Source organism: Triturus cristatus, chromosome 11 (assembly GCF_964204655.1).
Source record: "Triturus cristatus chromosome 11, aTriCri1.1, whole genome shotgun sequence".
NCBI classification, from domain to species: Eukaryota; Metazoa; Chordata; class Amphibia; order Caudata; family Salamandridae; genus Triturus; species Triturus cristatus.
Genome location: NC_140594.1, coordinates 810,098,683 through 810,114,651, shown reverse-complemented (window position 1 = coordinate 810,114,651; position 15,969 = coordinate 810,098,683). Strand labels below are relative to the sequence as shown.

Sequence of the window (15,969 nt, the reverse complement as noted above, 5' to 3'; positions counted from 1 at the left end):
CGCATGGTACCCAAAACATTCATGACATATAAACATGCCTGATCGATAATCCTCATAGAGGGCCTGCTCTAGAACTTGGCTGATGGAATACTCCATCATAAACATGACGGATATCCTGTCTGACATATTATATTATATGCAACTTGTAATACAGTGGGAAGTATATCTGTCATGTTTGTGACAGAGTATCCCACCGGCCAAACTATTAAACATGCCCAGAATATGGTCTTTGCCAATTCCCTTGCACACAGTATTCATGGAAACCCAGGGCATGGTTCAGGCCAAGCTACACGGCTCCTCAGCACAGATTCAACCATGACCACAGTACCCTCACATGTTCTTTTATTATAGCTTTTTAATGTTCTCTAGTCTCAAAAAGCCCCTTGAGTCTCTTAACGAGAATGACAATTTCTGGTATTTTCCTCACCTTTAACAATTTAGACAAATGTTGCAAATCGAAATTTACTTAACAACTTCAGTTTTTAGCTCTGTCCATGACACAGCTTTAGCTTTCTCATCTGCCTCCTCTTTTTCGAAAACATATAATAGAAATAAAAATACACACGAGTAAATACATGCATACATAAATATATATGTTAGGTAGGCATTCCATGGGTGGTGAATAAAGGTTCCCATACATCCACCCATGGATTTTTAGGCAAGGCCATATTTACCTAGACTTGTAGGCATGAGTTTGTGCCAGAATGGTGCAGCTGCCTGAGGCAGGTGTACCGAGGAGAAACTTTTTTTTCTCCTTGTTATTACTTTTTTGCATGTGTGCCGAATTCTGCGGCACATATACAAAAAGGAAATAGCCTCATAGTATAGTTTTTGTGCAGGAAGGGATCCCTTCCTTCACAAAAACCATGCTGGCCTTAACACAGAAACCCTTGCACTAGAGTGCAAGGGTGCCCGTGTTAGCGCTAGGCAGCCACAAGTGCGCCTGCGCATGGAGAGAGCAAATCGACTCAATTTCTTTGAAGATATGGTGCAGTTCTGCTCTCTCCCGGTGATGTAACGCAGCACAGTGCAGCGATGAAACTTCATTGGTTACTCTGCATGTGTGAACTCTTTAAAAACACGTCCTCAAAGTTCCGTCACCACAAAAGTTTGCTCCTGATCAAATAGCACATATTTAGACATTTGAGCTAGCATGCATTACGAACAAAAAGGCTGATCGTGCGAAGCCCTGAAGTTTATTTGTGGTTAAGAAATTTTAGACAAAGAATACTCACAGATTTTGGACAAGTTAGACTTCTTCCCATGATACCACCACTAAGTAATGAAATCAGACGAATCAAAAAGAATAGTTTTTAAACTTTTGGGGGCTTATTTACAAGCCCCTTGCGCCGCCTGTATGGCTCTTTTTCCCATGTTAAAAGTGACGCACCGGCTACGCAGGCGGCGAGTAAATTAGCCCCTTGGAGGTGGGAGATTGGTTAGGTTGATGGTCTTCTATAATATCCTTTACCAGTTATACTGCTGTATGAAATATTATTACATAATTGTACCTGGAATACACCAAAAACCTTGTTTACTTGTAGCAGGGATATCCAGTTCACAGCAGAAGAAAGCATAAAAGAGCAGACTCGCAGTATTTAAATTTAGTATGTATTTACAATTTTTTTTCTTCTTGACAATTTTCAAGAGAGCTGGCTCACATTTGCAGAATCTGCCCTAAGGCTTATGGGAGGCTTCAGTATCATATCAACACAGCAGAGACGCTTGATGTGTGGTTGACTCACCTCATTGACTTGTGCCTGTGTCTGTTGTAATCTTCTGTTGCTGGTCGTGTTCGGGGGTTGGGTAGGAGCCCCTGCTCCGGGAGCACCTCCTGCAGCTTGGCTGGGAGCTGGGGCAGACCTGAGAAGGGATCAATGGAGGTTATCACTGTGTGCTAATTAATGCCAACTTTGCATTTTAAGTTCAAGACAAAAAATTCTTAGCTAATGTCAAGTTACTTTCGTAATAATTATTTTTGTTGGACTGCAGTTTTTAATACCTTTGTTGGAGCTATACAGGATTATGGAAGAAGTAGAAGTTGTACAACTTTCTTGTAGGATTAAAAAAAATCTTACAGTATACAAGTAGTGCTGGAACCGGCTGTGTCTGGTTGGCTGAAGTAATGCCCCCAGCCAGGCAGAACTACCGCTCTCATCAAGGGCAGATGATTAGACTCGAAGCATAACCCGTGCTCACCCTTGGGCGGCTTGGCACTGAGCAGTCACGCTCATTGCGTGCAGTGTCCGATTAGAACACCGGCTTTGCCAGTATATGCTCATCAGCCCGGAATGGCAGGCCAGGCACCTATCCACCGTGCCATACGTGCCAGGGCACATCCTTCAGCCTGACACAGTAAGCCGGACACGTATCCGAAACAGCATCAGGGCAGGTGCACACACACCGCTCTGCGTTGGCTAACCAGGCATGTTCCGCAACTGCGCGTCAGCGCCTCTTCCTAATCTGTGTAGGAAGGCCCACAGCCTTGACTGTGAGGATGTGCGGAGGGCCCTGAGGCCACTCCAGAGATTCTGTAACTCCACAGGAGTATCCATGGGGAGAGCCGAACTTGAAGGCAGGGGAAGCCCCATTGGAGGGTTCCTCACTACCCGGGCAGGGAACATCCATATGTGCCCTCCCGGCCTTAAGCCTACCACCCTCCAAGTACCCATCAGGGTTTCCCTGCAGTAGTGCCCTCATTATCTGGGACGATCCACTCATGGTTGACCAAGGCATAAGTGATGCCAACCTAGGCAGGGGCGCAATGGTGCCTCACGTGCCTGCCATAGCAGACCCGATTTAGGGTCGACGGCTATCCAGTGGGTGACACTCAGTGCTGAGCCCCACTACTAGCCAGTGCTGTACCCACCCCCGGGAAGCAGATTACCTGTTTACAGGGCGCATGGAGGTACAGCACCAAAACCCTATCGTATTTGCACCCTCCGCCCAATGCGGGTGAGGCAGGTTTGTGCACCTTCCCTCTGCTGTACAATGGGGAGGTGACCAGTCTCCTAAGGTTATGCAGAGAGAGTCGGCAAAGACTAGGAGGAAAATATGAAACGTTTCAGGGTAATTTCCTCAAAGGAGGCCATGTTCAACAATTAGAGTCATGTGAACTATGGCAATGTAAACAGTTATCATACACCGGAATGTCTGCAGTGCATTTTAAAAACAAATCAATAGAAAGGCATTTAAAAAGATCATTGTAAAACACTAAACTGTAAACCCAAAGTCCATTCCTTGAATAATGAAAGTCCACGTTCAACAATTTAAGTACAGATTGATAAAATGCACATTACATGACAAAGTCTATTTGTAAATCACTATGAGTGGTCAATAATAGAAGTTAATGTGAATCTTGGAATTATAAATTCTCTGTGATTCACACGGAGATTGCAGTTGCTGACCCCGGCCAAAATCTGTATGTGAAAACATGCAGGAATTAGTGCAGAAAAACGGATTCATGCATATTATACACCCAAATCTCGCAATCCCCATTATTTCCCTGTTCCTGTAATTACTGGGACCCCAGTAATGGTATTTCTGGGGCAAGGAAATAACGAAGATGTGACGTAAAGTTCCTAAGGTCTGGCTTCATTTTATGTAGGCCTTGACTCCACCTTGACTAATGTCATGTTTGCTATTAGACGCAGATGCCGCCCTAGCTTATCTTTCTAAGAACTATGAAAGCGTGAAGCCTTTCAATCGATTTTCTACCATGTTAAGGCTGATTAAGAACGGGAAACACCCATTACAACGCAGGCATTACAATGCAATGCCTATACAACACAGTCAATACAATGCAAGTTCCATTACAATGCATGCCATTACAACGCATACCCCTTACTGACCAGCACCATCCCTGAGGTAAGCAGCTGGTGGTGTTAGAATAGTCATTTTTGATTGTAATGGTACATGCGTTGTAATGGCTTGCTTTCTAATGGCAGACGTTCTAATGGAGGTTGCATTGTAAAAACAGCGTTGTAAAGGTATGCGTTGTAATAGTTTGCGTTGTAATATCATACATTCATTAAAAACACATACCCACATATAACAAAAATAGTATAGTCCAAATTGATGTCCTTTTACCTTATATGTTCATAGAGAAACATCTAGGATGCATACCTATATGCACATAACCTATGTCAGACATTCTTGTAACTTATGTCAGAAATTCCAATCTCTGACAAGGTTTCGTATATATGGACAACCACTTGGCCACATGTGAGGAGAGGTCCTTCATCCATATTAGTGCCCAAGATCGTGCCAGAGATGCCCTGACCTACTGTTGGCATACTTCACAGATTCTACTCCCGTCTGAAGCCGGTACACTGAGTCCCGGAGGAAGACTGACTGACTGCTACCACACGGCGTGATTGTCCTTCGCTGAGAACACTGTCTTTGTGCCACCGCTGATAAAGGTGTCTCTTGTTGTAAACAAGGTATGCAGTACATCTTCTCTCCCTAAGAAACTCTAGGCTGCAAGTTGCTCTGTCTTCCATGCTCTCACAGTATATCGCAGAAAAGTAGACGTTAGTGTCTTAGGTTCTAGATGACATCCTAAATGAAATTTTAAACAATGCTAGATTTTCCTTTTTTTCTCATTATTTATGATGTGCTGTTTCTATAATATTCTTTGTAGTTGTTTTAGATGTACTTAGAAACAGATTGCTCCTGTAGTAATAAATATTCTTAACTTAAAAGTGTTCATTCTTCTAAGTACAGTGTTTGTGATGCTGTGAATGAACAAATAAGGTTGGTTTCTGTTTCCACTGTGCCCCTGATCCCTTTATGAGATTGTTAGTAACCCAAAAGCAATACTTCCTTGTCAGTAACACATTAAATAATGTTTTGCGGCGCTACAGTAATCTGTCTTTACATTCATCGCTAGTGCATTAAAACAAGTTCCCCCATGTCACCCGTGGGTGGGAAAGCACAACTTGGAGAGTTATGCCAAAGTAGTAACTTATCCAACAAATGGTTTTTGGGGGGGTTTGTCTCAATTTTTATTTATCATTTTAACTCATACACAAAACTCACATGCATGGGGAAACATCATGTACAATATCGAAAGCAACATTAATTGGAAGAACTATCCATTCCAGATGAGAATGCATTTACCAATAATATCACACGCTACAAAGAATTCAAGTCACTATAGGAAGATAGAAAGAAATAGGAATGAAAAAAAAAGAGGAACCTCAGGCAGCGGATATATAAGCATCATAATAGGTATGTTGGTATCCGGAGGACACGTGCCCGGTGGAGTATACATTATTGTACAGTAGGTTTGCTCACTGATTCTAGCTGTTCTTGCTGCAGCAAATAGTCACGTAGTGGTAGCCACATATTTTTGGGCCTGGAGGAGAGTGACTGCAATGAAGTATACATTTTGTTGGTGGTGTCATGAAAGGAAAGGCTGGTTATCCATCCCTTAACAGTTGGACAGTGCCTGCTGCCCCAATGCAGAGCAATTTCTTGCTTTGCCAACAATAGGGCCAATGCAGTAAATCTGTGAACCCTTTAAGGCATGTCCCAGACATATCCCAACAGTGTCAGGAGCAAGTCAGGAGATAGAGTGGGCCCTATTATTATTGAGAGCTGTGTAAATACCTCTGTCCAGAATCCCCCTATATGGGTGCATGTCCATGTAAGGTACGCAAAGTCGGCATCATCAAGGCTGCATTTGGGACAGCAAGAAGACCTGGCAGGGTCAAGTTTAGCCAAGGAGAAGGTGTAGTGTAAGCATGCCTCATACATTTTAAATGTATAAGCTCTTGTCTGTGATTGGGAGAAACAAGTTTCGTTTGCTGACAGCAGGAGTACCAAATCTGATCTGACAAGGGCCAGTACAGATCTTGCTCCCAGTGTTCACGAAGATGCCTGTCCCGAATTGGGGGGAGGAACATGGCTGGTATAATAGTGATTAGAAACCAGGTGCCCCCTCATCAGCGTTACCTATCACTACAGTCAGTGGGGTGAATTCCACGGGGGGAGTGGATAAGGGGGAATCTGTGCATGCAACGCACTGTGCACATGCCGCAGGACGAAATGGTCCATGCTGATGGCCGCCACCAAACATACATCATCAGCATGGGAAAGTACATGGCCAACTGGAATGAGATCCCCGAATGTACTCAGCACATGTCGCGCCAGGGTGTTTTTTAATTAGGGTTTCCGCTGCAGAAGGCAACCATGGGTTATCTGCTATGGGTAAGGAGCAAAAGTATAGCAGGTCACCACATAAGACTCTAAGGAGCTTATGCCATGCCCAGCAAATGATAGAAAGCTTCTGGATATCGTTGGGATTGAAACGGATCCCTTAAGGGAGGGTGGTGCAATGGCGCCCCCTGTGCTTGGTCATGCTCAGGCCTATTGTAGGGGAGCCGGGCATCTCTGTGGTGCCAGTGGCTGGCATACTGGCACTGTGCCACTAGATAGTAGAGCTGCCGATGTGGCACAACAAACCCTCCCCACTCATAGGGGAGTAACGAACCACAATTTTTATAATGGCGACACAACCAACAAGCAATAGCGGGAGGAGTATCCAGCCCTCAATCTGTGTCGTCAATCTGTCCACTGCTGGGTCATATTTTAATCAAAGAACTTGCTCCTTATCCTGATGGACGTGAATGCCCAAATATTTGACAGAATCTTCGCATCACCGCAGTTTAAATTTGCACGTCACATGTGCATCTCTTCCGTGAGTGGGAATAGTTCTGACTTCTCCCAGTTTATTTGTAGGCCAGAGGGGAGTCCGAAACGCAAAAACTCATGCACAATGGGAGCTAAATTATTCGCTAGGTGGCGGAGAAAAAGTAAAACATCCTCTGCATATAGTGTCCGGAGCATCGGGCCAGTTCGAAACTGCAGGCTACGATGAAGATGTTTTGCTTATAAATGTTGAATTAGTAGGTTCATAGCGATTTTAAATAGTAATGGGGACACTGGGCAGCACTGCCTCATCCCACGAGTAACTGCAAATGGTGCAGTAAGGGAGTCCTTGGCGCAAATGCGGGCCAATGGCTCGGAATAGAGGAGTTTAATTAGGGAGGTAAATCCGTGTGGCAACCCCAACTTTTGTAGCATAGCGTGCAAAAAAGTCACAAGCCTATTCGATATCAAAAAGTGCCATCGCAGCTGGAACATCCAGTGATATACTGGGGGGCGGCTGTGGACCCAGCGAGCAGTGGGCCCACTCCACCATTAAGGTGGAAGTAAAATGTTCACAGCCAAAAAGGTCTATCAGGAGGCACTCCACCAAAAGATCCATCTTACTGGTGTCTGTTGACTCTGAAACTCCCACTATGTGCAGGTTATTGCTGCGTGATCGGGCTTCCAAATCCTCATTTTTTTTATAGCAATTGATTTGAGGAAGCTTTCTAATTTGTACAGTCACTTTGACACCTTCTATGCTCCCTCCTCCAGTGTTGTGAGGTGTTCTTCTGCAGTGTCTAAGTGAGTCTGATGTCGATCTAGGTGCTCACTCATGCCATTCAGCCTGCTGGTCAGGGTGTCGAACCAGGCGTCCATGGCTCAGAAGCCAAATCAGATTTCTGCAATAAGTGCTTATTGGGGTCAGGGGCACCGGTTGATCCATTGGCTATGCCTTTTGCGGTCTTAGATCTATCCTGATCACTGGCGCGTTCAAACAGTAGCTTTCTCTGCTTTCGGTCTCTGCTACCCATTCAGTGTCAGCCCAATACGTAGGCATGGAGAGTTGAAAGGGGGATATGTGAGGCCTACGTCGATGTGGAAGGCAACTTTCCAATGAAACACTGCCCGGGGCAATCTGTTCACCAAAGTTAGGGCTAAGCAGTCTGTAGGGCCTGATGAGAAAGCACTACCAGGTGTCAAACACAAGGGTGGGACTGGGTCGCTAATCATTGTGAGGTGAAGACAGCAGATGGGGAAGCCTGCACCCCGGTACCTCTCTACGGGTGATCACTCGGCGTCTAGCCCAAGACGGCACCACCGCAGAGTAGCAACCTCCTCAATAGGGCACATCGATATGAATACTGAAGTCTGTGATCCCAATCCAAGCCTCAAGCGAGCCCCTGAATGTGCCACTGGACCTCCACACTGGTCTTAAGTCGGAAAATGGGGCAATGTAAACAGGAAGGGCGAGGGGTCTGCTGTATCTGAGAAGACAGCAATGTAGAGGTGTCACCAGGGGCATTCACCGCACCTCCATAAAGGGCATCGCGGGTCGACCACCTCTGGCCCAGGAAGCCACGACTCCTCGTGCTGCCCCAGGATGGTCGCGGCCATGCCCGGGAGCCACACCAGCAGCCCTAAGGAAGCGCTGGCCGCCGTACACTCGCTGGAACTCACCTCAGCGCAGTGGGGGCTGGTAATGGTCTGCACCTCTCGGTGCAGAAGGATCCAGCTGCACGGCTCCATCTAGGGAACCCAAACAAGACCCCAGGGAGCGAGGCCTAGTCCCTGCTGGTCTCAAGGCGCAGGGAAAGCAGAGGCCAAACACCAGAAATCCATTGGGGGCACCCAGCAGGGCCCAATAGACCTCGCCTCAGGCTCACCCGCTGCCCTTGTCACGGTAGTGCCTCTGAGACTCAGGCCGGGTGCCACCCCATGCGTCAGGTATCACCGCCTCCCAATGCGAGCTGGAAATGATATTCAAAAGACACACAATTGATGGACGGAGTGCAGAACAAATCAAAACATTCACCCCAGTCAAGAGATCTGGGTTAAATCCATCATTTTTTTGCTCACCATGCCATTCCAGTTTAGACCTGGCCATATGCAAATCAGTCTTGACCCTGTGCCTCATGGGGACAGTCCAGCCCGAACTGCCAAGCCAGGTCCTCCCTGGACCGGAAACAAGCATCCTATGACCGGTTTCGGGGTTTCATCCCTCTTCAGCCAGAATAGCTTGATTCCAGCAGCGCAGTGAGCCCAGGACCCACTTCTGGGCATACCTAGCGCACTTAGGGCGAGAAAGCAAAAGACACACAATTGACGGACGGAATGCAGAACAAATCAAAACATTCACCCCCGTCAAGAGATCTGGGTTAAATCCATCACCAACCCATTCCAGTTTAGACTTGGCCATATGCAAATCAGTCTTGACCCTGTGCCTCATGGGAACAGTCCAGCCCGAACTGCCAAGCCAGGTCCTCCCTGAAAATGATATTCAGCATATATGTGCTTCTTACATTGTTGTAGAACGTGCCGCATCTCCAATGGCAATATATGGGTGATTGCAGCCACAATTTTCAATTATGGGGCTTCCAGAAGACAGAGCTTTACATCTAAGTGGCCCTCTTGGAAGGTAGCCAGTGATTGAAGTGGACTTCCCTAATGCCCCATGCTGTAGTGTGTGGAATCAAAATGTGAATGGCACAGAAACAGAGAATTGGGACGAAGATGGCTGACTGAACGCTTTTATAAGTAAGTATATTATACATATAATTTTAGTAAGATCAAGAAGGTCCTGACTAACGCTAGACCCAAAAAGTGTTTTTTTTTCTCACCTAAAAAGATTCCTCCACATTTGTTTTGCACAACATTGTCCATTCCAGTGGTCTCAGCTCTCCTTTCCTTAACTGACCAGCACCAAATAGGGTTAGTTGGGGCTGCTTAGAAAGCAATCCTTTCTACTGTGCAGCAGCCTGAGATTTACGGATGCTTTCACCTACTGCACCGAGAAGAGAATGAAAAGTGCAACCGGAAGCTGGAAGAAGCTGGTTAATTGAACAAGGGAGGGAAGAGGAGAGATACACTTGCATGAAGTGTGATGAGAAAGAAAACAAGGAAATTACAATAGATATGACACTTTCTGGGAAGACAGAGGGTTTCTGAATACAAAATATTTACCTCTATGTCCAGCCTAATGATGTATTTTGAGAGAAAGCAGTAGCGGCTGCTACCAGACGGGAGTGGGAGGGTCCAGGGGGGTGGTGGAGCTGGGGAAGGGGGGGTTAATTGGCAACAAGAAAACATACCTTAAAACCATCCAGCCGGCCTCCACCTCCCCTTCATCCTCTTCCTTCCTGCAGTCCAGCCAGCAGCCAGAAGCAATCAGCAGACAGGGTCTCTAGAGCCAATCGCAATGCAACATTGTGATTGGTCTGAGTGCTGTGGATCTGTGCTCAGACTCGAACAGAGAGCCTGTACATGTTCCTCACCAGGCTGTGCAATGCAGCCTAGTTGGAACATGCAAAGTGCGCATGAACTGTTTGGTCTGCCCAAGAGAGGCCAAACAGTTCAGCGTACTTTGGGAGTGCAAACCACTACTCCCCTGCTCTGGCCAGCCCTGCCTCACACTGCACACAGGCTGCAAGCAATAGGAAAAATAAAATGAAAATAGCAATACGTTATTGTAATTAAATTTTTCCTTTTTGTGCAGTGGGGCAACGCTCCTCCCCCTTAGCAGAGGAGCCGCCACTGTGTGAAAGAATGTGACACATTTCATTTATATCTCTTGCATAGCAGGATCACAAGAATAAAAGTGCCATTCAGGCAGATAATCTGTCCACCCTCAGGCACCACATATGTTTCTTATTGGTCATTTAAACAGAAGGCATGATAACTAACATATGAAAAACTACAAATTTAATTTAGTTATTCAAATAGGAAACATGCTATTACCACATGCCATAGGACCCCAGAAATCCAAAAAAACTGTATCAATCAATCAATCAATCAGGGAATTGTAAGTGCGCTACTCACCCATGAGGGTCTCAAGGCGCTGAGGGGGAGGGGTCCGCAGATCTGTTTAGCCGAAGAGCCAGGTCTTGAGGGTCTTCCTGAAGGTGTTCAGGGAGGGGACGCGTCTGATGTCTGCCGGTAGCTCATTCCAGGTCTTGGCTGCAATGTGAGAGAAGGATCTTCCACGTGCTCTGGCTCTGTGGATGCGCGGGGTTTCGTCCAGTGTGAGGTTGGAAGATCGGAGGTTTCTTTTGGGTACGTGGAAGCTGATTCTGTCATTGAGGTATTTAGGTCCGTTCTTGTGTAGGCATTTGTAGGCGTGAGTGAGGATTTTGAAAGTGACTCTTTTCTCCACGGGGAGCCAGTGGAGACTTCGTAGGTGTTGACTGGTGTGTTCGTGTCGGGGGATGCCGAGGACGAGTCTTGCGGCGGTGTTCTGTATTGTCTGGAGTTTGCAGAGTAGGGACATGTTGATGTCAGCGTAGAGTGCGTTTCCATGGTCCAGTCTGCTGGTGATGAGTGCGTGGGTGACTGTCTTCCTTGACTCAGGGAGGATCCACTTGAAGGTCTTGCAGAGGATGCGGAGCGTGTTGAAGCAGCTGGAGGTGACGGCATTGACCTGTTGTTTCATGGTGAGTGATGAGTTGAGTACGATTCCGAGGTTATTGGTGTGGTCTGAGGGGGTAGGTGGGCTTCCGAGGGCGGTCGGCCACCAGGTGCTGTCCCATGCAGAAGGGGTGGTACCAAGGACGAGAACTTCTGTCTTCTCGGCGTTGAGCTTCAGGCAGCTGTTGGTCATCCAGACTGTGACGTCTTGCATTCCTTTTTGGAAGTTGAGTTTGGCAGTGGTGGGGTCTTTGGTGAGGTAGAGGATGAGCTGGGTGTCGTCGGCGTAGGATACGATGTTGAGGCCATGTTGTCAGACTATGGCTGCGAGGGGGGCCATGTAGATGTTGAAGAGGGTGGGGCTCAGGGATGAGCCCTGTGGGACTCCGCAGGTGGGGTCGGAGAGGAAGGGTGGGAGTCTGATCCTTTGGCTTCTTCCGGTGAGGAATGATCGGATCCATTCCAGGGCTGTTCCTTGTATGTCTGCGTCGTGTAGGCTGGCGACTAGTGTGCGGTTGGAGACGGTGTCAAAGGCTGCTGATAGGTCGAGTAGGATGAGGGCTGCAGAGTGGCCTTGGTCCAGGAGGGTGCGGATGTCATCTGTGGCGGCGAGTTTGGCGGTCTCTGTGCTGTGGTTGCTTCAGAATCCGGATTGGGATGGGTCGAGGACGGCGTTCTCTCCAATGATTTGTGTCAGTTTCCTGTTGACTGTTTTCTCTGCAACTTTGGCTGTGAAGGGGAGGAGCGAGATGGGCTGATAGTTCTTGAGGTGGGTGGGGTCAGCTGTGGGCTTCTTGAGCAGAGGTCAGACTTCTGCGTGCTTCCAGTTGTCTGGGAAGGTGCCTGTTTTGACGGTGGTGTTGATGGTGCGTTGTAGTTCGGGTGCAATGGCAGCCGCGGCTCTGTGGTAGATGTGAGGGGGCCAGGGGTCGGTGGGGACCCCCGAGTGGATGCTTTTCATGGTCGAGGTGGTGTCTTCGGCCGTGATCGGTGTCCAGTTGGAGATGGTGGGCTGGCTGGTGTTTTATGCGGGGCGGGGGGCCATCTGTGGCACCTGGTGGATGGTCGATGAAGTTGTCATAGAGGTTTTTTATCTTGAGGTGGAAATAGGTTCCAAGCTTGTCACAGAGGTCTTGGGATGGGGTGATGTCTGTGGCTTCACTGAGTGGGTTTGTGAATTTTTGAATGACACTGAAAAGTTCCTTGGAGTTGGTGGAGTTGGCCAGTATTGTTGAATGGATTTATCAATTGTCTGTAGAATGCTCCATACAGTTAGGTCTTAGAAATGTGGGTGAATAATCTAAATGGTGAATGCGCTTCCTCATAGGATCTTGAATTGCATTGCACTATAATTGCACTTATGTTGCAATTCATAACATTGACTGGGTGCTGAAGTGCATTCACGGTCAGGCAGCGCACTGCTTTTTGGGAGGTCTGTGGATGGAAAAGTGTACACAGAAAATCATGTTTCAGTACCATAACACTTAGGTGGCTCAAATTCACTTCCGGTGCAATTTAAGCAGGATTGTAGTGTCATATTTAGGTGCAAAATCAGCCCTGGCGCAAAATCAACAGGTATGTGGAACAGGCGCGCAACACCCATTGGACTCAAAGGGCTTCAGCCCCCCCCCCCCCCCCGTCGTGTGTGGCAGCCCAGGATGAGACAGCTTCCCGGGCACGCACACAGCCGCACCCGAGCACTTCACAGGTCTTTAAAAGACCATTTGCATGTTAATGAGGCCTCGCTGTTGCTTCACCCCTTCTAAGAGCCCCTGCAGCTCCACTCTGCCTATTGCTTATAGATTCAGCCCCCCCCGAAATTTTTTCTTAGTCCCCCCCCCCCGAAATTTGGCTCTAGTTGCACCTCTGATGTGGAAACACATTTTAGGAGCACAAATAACATTTCGGAGGTAAAACACAATTAGGCCCAAAATCACAATTATGTGCAAAATCTCCTCTAAATGTAAAATCACATTTATGTGCAAAATCTCCTTTAAGTGTAAAAACACATTTATGTGCAAAATCCTCTCTAGGTGTAAAAATACATTTAGGTGCAAAGTCACTTACTGTGCAATATCAATAGGAGAGTGATGACGCTTTCGGTGCAAAACCCCATTAATGTGCATAAAGAAGATGCACAACCCATGTCAGTGCAAATTAAGCTGAAGCCCAGTACACATTTAGGTACAAAATCACAGTTAGGTATAAAATAACATTAAGATGCAAAATCATCCTTGGTGCAACATCAACATTAGGGTGGCCAGAGGTTTTTAGAACACAAGCCATATGTCTAAAGAAAACACATTTAGGTGCAAAATCAATAATGATGCAACATCAACCGAGTGCCAAAACATGTATAGGAGCACAATCACATTGAAGTACAGAAACACTTTTAGAGTAATATCATTTGCAGCGTTGAGACAGATTTAAGTGCAAGAACACAGTCACAAGCATAAGCACATTTCGGGGCACAAATCCATTCAAGCCCAAAATCATGCTTAATGCACATTTGGCATACATATGAGCGCCTTGAGACCCTCTGGGTGAGTAGTGCGCTATATAAATGCATTGATTGATTGATTGATTGATATGGGTGCATTTTTAGGGGCAAAATCACTCAGTACAGAAAGAACATGTTGTGTTAAGATGACTCATTAGGTGTCAAAGGTGTGAACTGGCATAACATTGCAACTGATTGACAGCAGACTGAGGTACATAATCACCCTTGATGCAACATTAGCACATGAGTGTTCAGACGTGCATACTTAGATTTGATGCAGCATCAGCAGGCGAATAGAAACACTTCTACAAGTATTACTCCATTGCAGTGAATGGCTGCTTTGTTTCACCAAAATGAATCCACAATAATGGAGAAAGAATAACATAACATGTGTATTTGTAAAGCACAAGTTCACCCAGAAGGGTATCTTGGCGCTGAATAACCTATGTTTATTGTTAACCAACTCAATGGTGCTCATTTTATCAACCTCAGAAGGATGAAAGGCTAATTGAACCCGCCGGGATTTGAACCTGTGACCTTGAGGTAAAACACAGTCCCCTACAGTGGACCCATCAGTCCGCTAAGCCACCAGACCCATCTTAACATACCATATAGCCAATAGTTAACAGTGAGAGAGAAATGCTCCTTTGGCCTGACCAATGGCTAGCTGGACATATCCAAATCAACCAATGAGTGATGTGGACACAGCCAACGCCACTCTCTGTGTATTAGCATGTGTTGTGGATATGATCTCTGCCCAACAGCTGAAGCTGTCAGTAGCCAGGCCCTAATATCAGCCTATTGTCACGCGACATCCCCCTGGAAGATGTGCGCAGCTCCGATCTTGTAGGATGAGGAGCCGCTGCACAGAAATCCCTCTGATCTGACGGTCCGTGACTCAGACGAGGCATTTCTCTCGCCCACAGCTGGAAGCGTGATTCATCCTCTCACTCTGTAGAATCCCCTCCCTCTTGATGTCCTCCCCCCCTCTCGCCTTCCCTTTGCCCAGATGCTAAGGAATTCCTCGTGCCTTTGCACGCGAGATCACAGTCCCTTTAGTGGCCGCATCCCACACCCAGCAAGGCGGGCTGTCAGGCAGGAGTAGCCCCACGTAGCACAGCTGAGTCACTAAAGCCGCTCTAAAACCTCCCGTGGGCTGGTCCACGTTTTTTACTTTGTGGATAAAAGGAGAGGAATGAAATGGCGCCAATTCACTAGAAAGCTCTCGAAGCAGGCAGTTTGTTTATTGGCACAACGTGACGGTGTTCCTGGGTCAGGCAAGTCCTAATAGGGTGACCAACTGGCATTGGTGCAAATTCAGGACGGTGAGTGTAAAAATTCAGGACAAAGGGTCAAAATTCAGGACACAAATTCAGGACAGGAGGTCAAAATTCAGGGCAAAACTTCAGGACAATAGGTAAGTTTTACAGACACATCAGATGAGGTCGCGCAATAGTATATAAGTAAGCCCATCCATATCCAAACATATTCAACCATTTGCAAACCTATCATGTATCCTTCCATCTATCATTTCACTCATCCATCCCTTCATCCATTCTTTCACTCATCGATCCATTATCCATCCATCCACCCTTTTACCCTATCCATCTGTACACTCATCCATCCACTCTTCTACCCATCCATCCATTCACTCATCCATCCAGCCATTTACCATTTCACCAATCCAGCCATCCTTTCACTTACTCATCCATCCACCCAGTCACTCATCCTTCCACCCATCCACCCTTTCAGTCATCCATCCATCCTCCCTTTCTCTCTCCATCGACCCTTTCATTTAGCCATCCTTCCATCCATCCATCCACCCACCCAGCCATCCATCTACTCATCCACTCATGAATCCATCCATTGACCCTATCACTCATCCATCCTTTCTCTCATCATCTATCCTTTCACTTCTTCACTCATCTATTCATCCTTTTGTCCATCTATCCTCCCTTTCACTCACTCATCCATCCTTACATCCACCCTTTCACTCATCCGTTCATCCATTCACCATTGCACTTATCAATTCATCAATCCATCCACCTTTTCACTCATCCATCCTTTCACTCATCCATCCACCCTTTTACCCATCCAGCTACCCTTCCACCCATACTTTCAGCTATTTACCTTTTCTCTTATCCATCCTTCCACTCACTCATCAATCCATCCATCCTCTCTCATTATCCATC

The 15,969-nt window shown here is 46.7% G+C and overlaps 1 protein-coding gene across 1 annotated transcript in view; it reads right to left on the bottom strand.

Moving 5' to 3' along the window:
• Positions 1-15,969, bottom strand: part of LOC146785465 (vesicle-associated membrane protein 2-like) — a 324,297-nt gene that overhangs the window by 161,091 nt on the left and 147,237 nt on the right. The window contains exon 2 of the mRNA XM_085634527.1: positions 1,746-1,863. Within this exon, the coding sequence (XP_085490653.1) occupies positions 1,746-1,863 (118 nt within the window). The remainder of the gene's footprint in view (positions 1-1,745; positions 1,864-15,969) is intronic.